This window comes from Verticillium alfalfae, genomic scaffold (genome assembly GCF_000150825.1).
Source record: "Verticillium alfalfae VaMs.102 supercont1.12 genomic scaffold, whole genome shotgun sequence".
Lineage (NCBI taxonomy): Eukaryota > Fungi > Ascomycota > Sordariomycetes > Glomerellales > Plectosphaerellaceae > Verticillium > Verticillium alfalfae.
In genome coordinates this window covers 195,843-196,562 of record NW_003315027.1, presented here as the reverse complement: position 1 = coordinate 196,562, position 720 = coordinate 195,843, and the positions used below count along the sequence as shown (strand labels likewise).

Sequence of the window (720 nt, the reverse complement as noted above, 5' to 3'; positions counted from 1 at the left end):
GAGGTATTAAGAAGTGTCAAGAGATTCATTCTTCGTTCCGGACCCCCTCAAGCTAGTCATCCAAAAAGGGTGAAAAGGGGGGGATTCCCCGTGGTCCTGGTAGGCCGCCCGCTCGGGGGTCCATCTTCCGCATCTACTACCACGCCTACCAGGAGACGTGGGCGCAGTGCGAGGCGGCGGCGGGCGGCCCAGGGCCGGAGCGTGCGCAGCTGGCTGTACCGGGGGTTCTGGTGGAACACGATCCGTCAGGGTGCCCAGCACGAGCGCCGGCCTCATCATATTTGAGCTCGTGCGGAGGAAGTACGGCCTGCGCAGCGACGAAGTGCGCATCAACAAGGACGGGTACGATATCCAGCTGAACTAGGGTGTAGGTTGGCTGGCTGGCTGCTGGGTTGTATGACTGCGGAGAGGGAGAATCATGGCTGACGCGCCAAGGAAACGAGTAGGAGCCTGGCGTTTGGGATCGTTTTTCTTAGATGTATAGTTAGGAGCTCACAAGCTTTCCATTTCACAAGCATGGCAGCATATTCGTAGCATACTATTCCCAACTCTGGATAGCCTCATTTATTGTGCGGGCTACTTGAATGCAAGGATGCAATGCACCATGTAGTGACGCCCTCTACTATGCAACCCGGCAATTCTCCAGGAGGTGACATTCTTTCTTGAGACTGACGAGCCCAGATACTCGGAACAATTCGAATGAAAACGCGGGCCAAAACA

The 720-nt window shown here is 55.8% G+C and overlaps 1 protein-coding gene across 1 annotated transcript in view; it reads left to right on the top strand.

The window, feature by feature from the left end:
• VDBG_08289 (mitochondrial carrier protein) overlaps positions 1-364 on the top strand; it is a gene marked incomplete at both ends in the record, with an annotated part of 3,480 nt that extends 3,116 nt beyond the window's left edge. The window contains 2 exons of the mRNA XM_003001198.1: positions 57-99; positions 153-364. Of these exons, the coding sequence (XP_003001244.1) occupies positions 57-99; positions 153-364 (255 nt within the window). The remainder of the gene's footprint in view (positions 1-56; positions 100-152) is intronic.
• Positions 365-720: the final 356 nt, after the last annotated feature.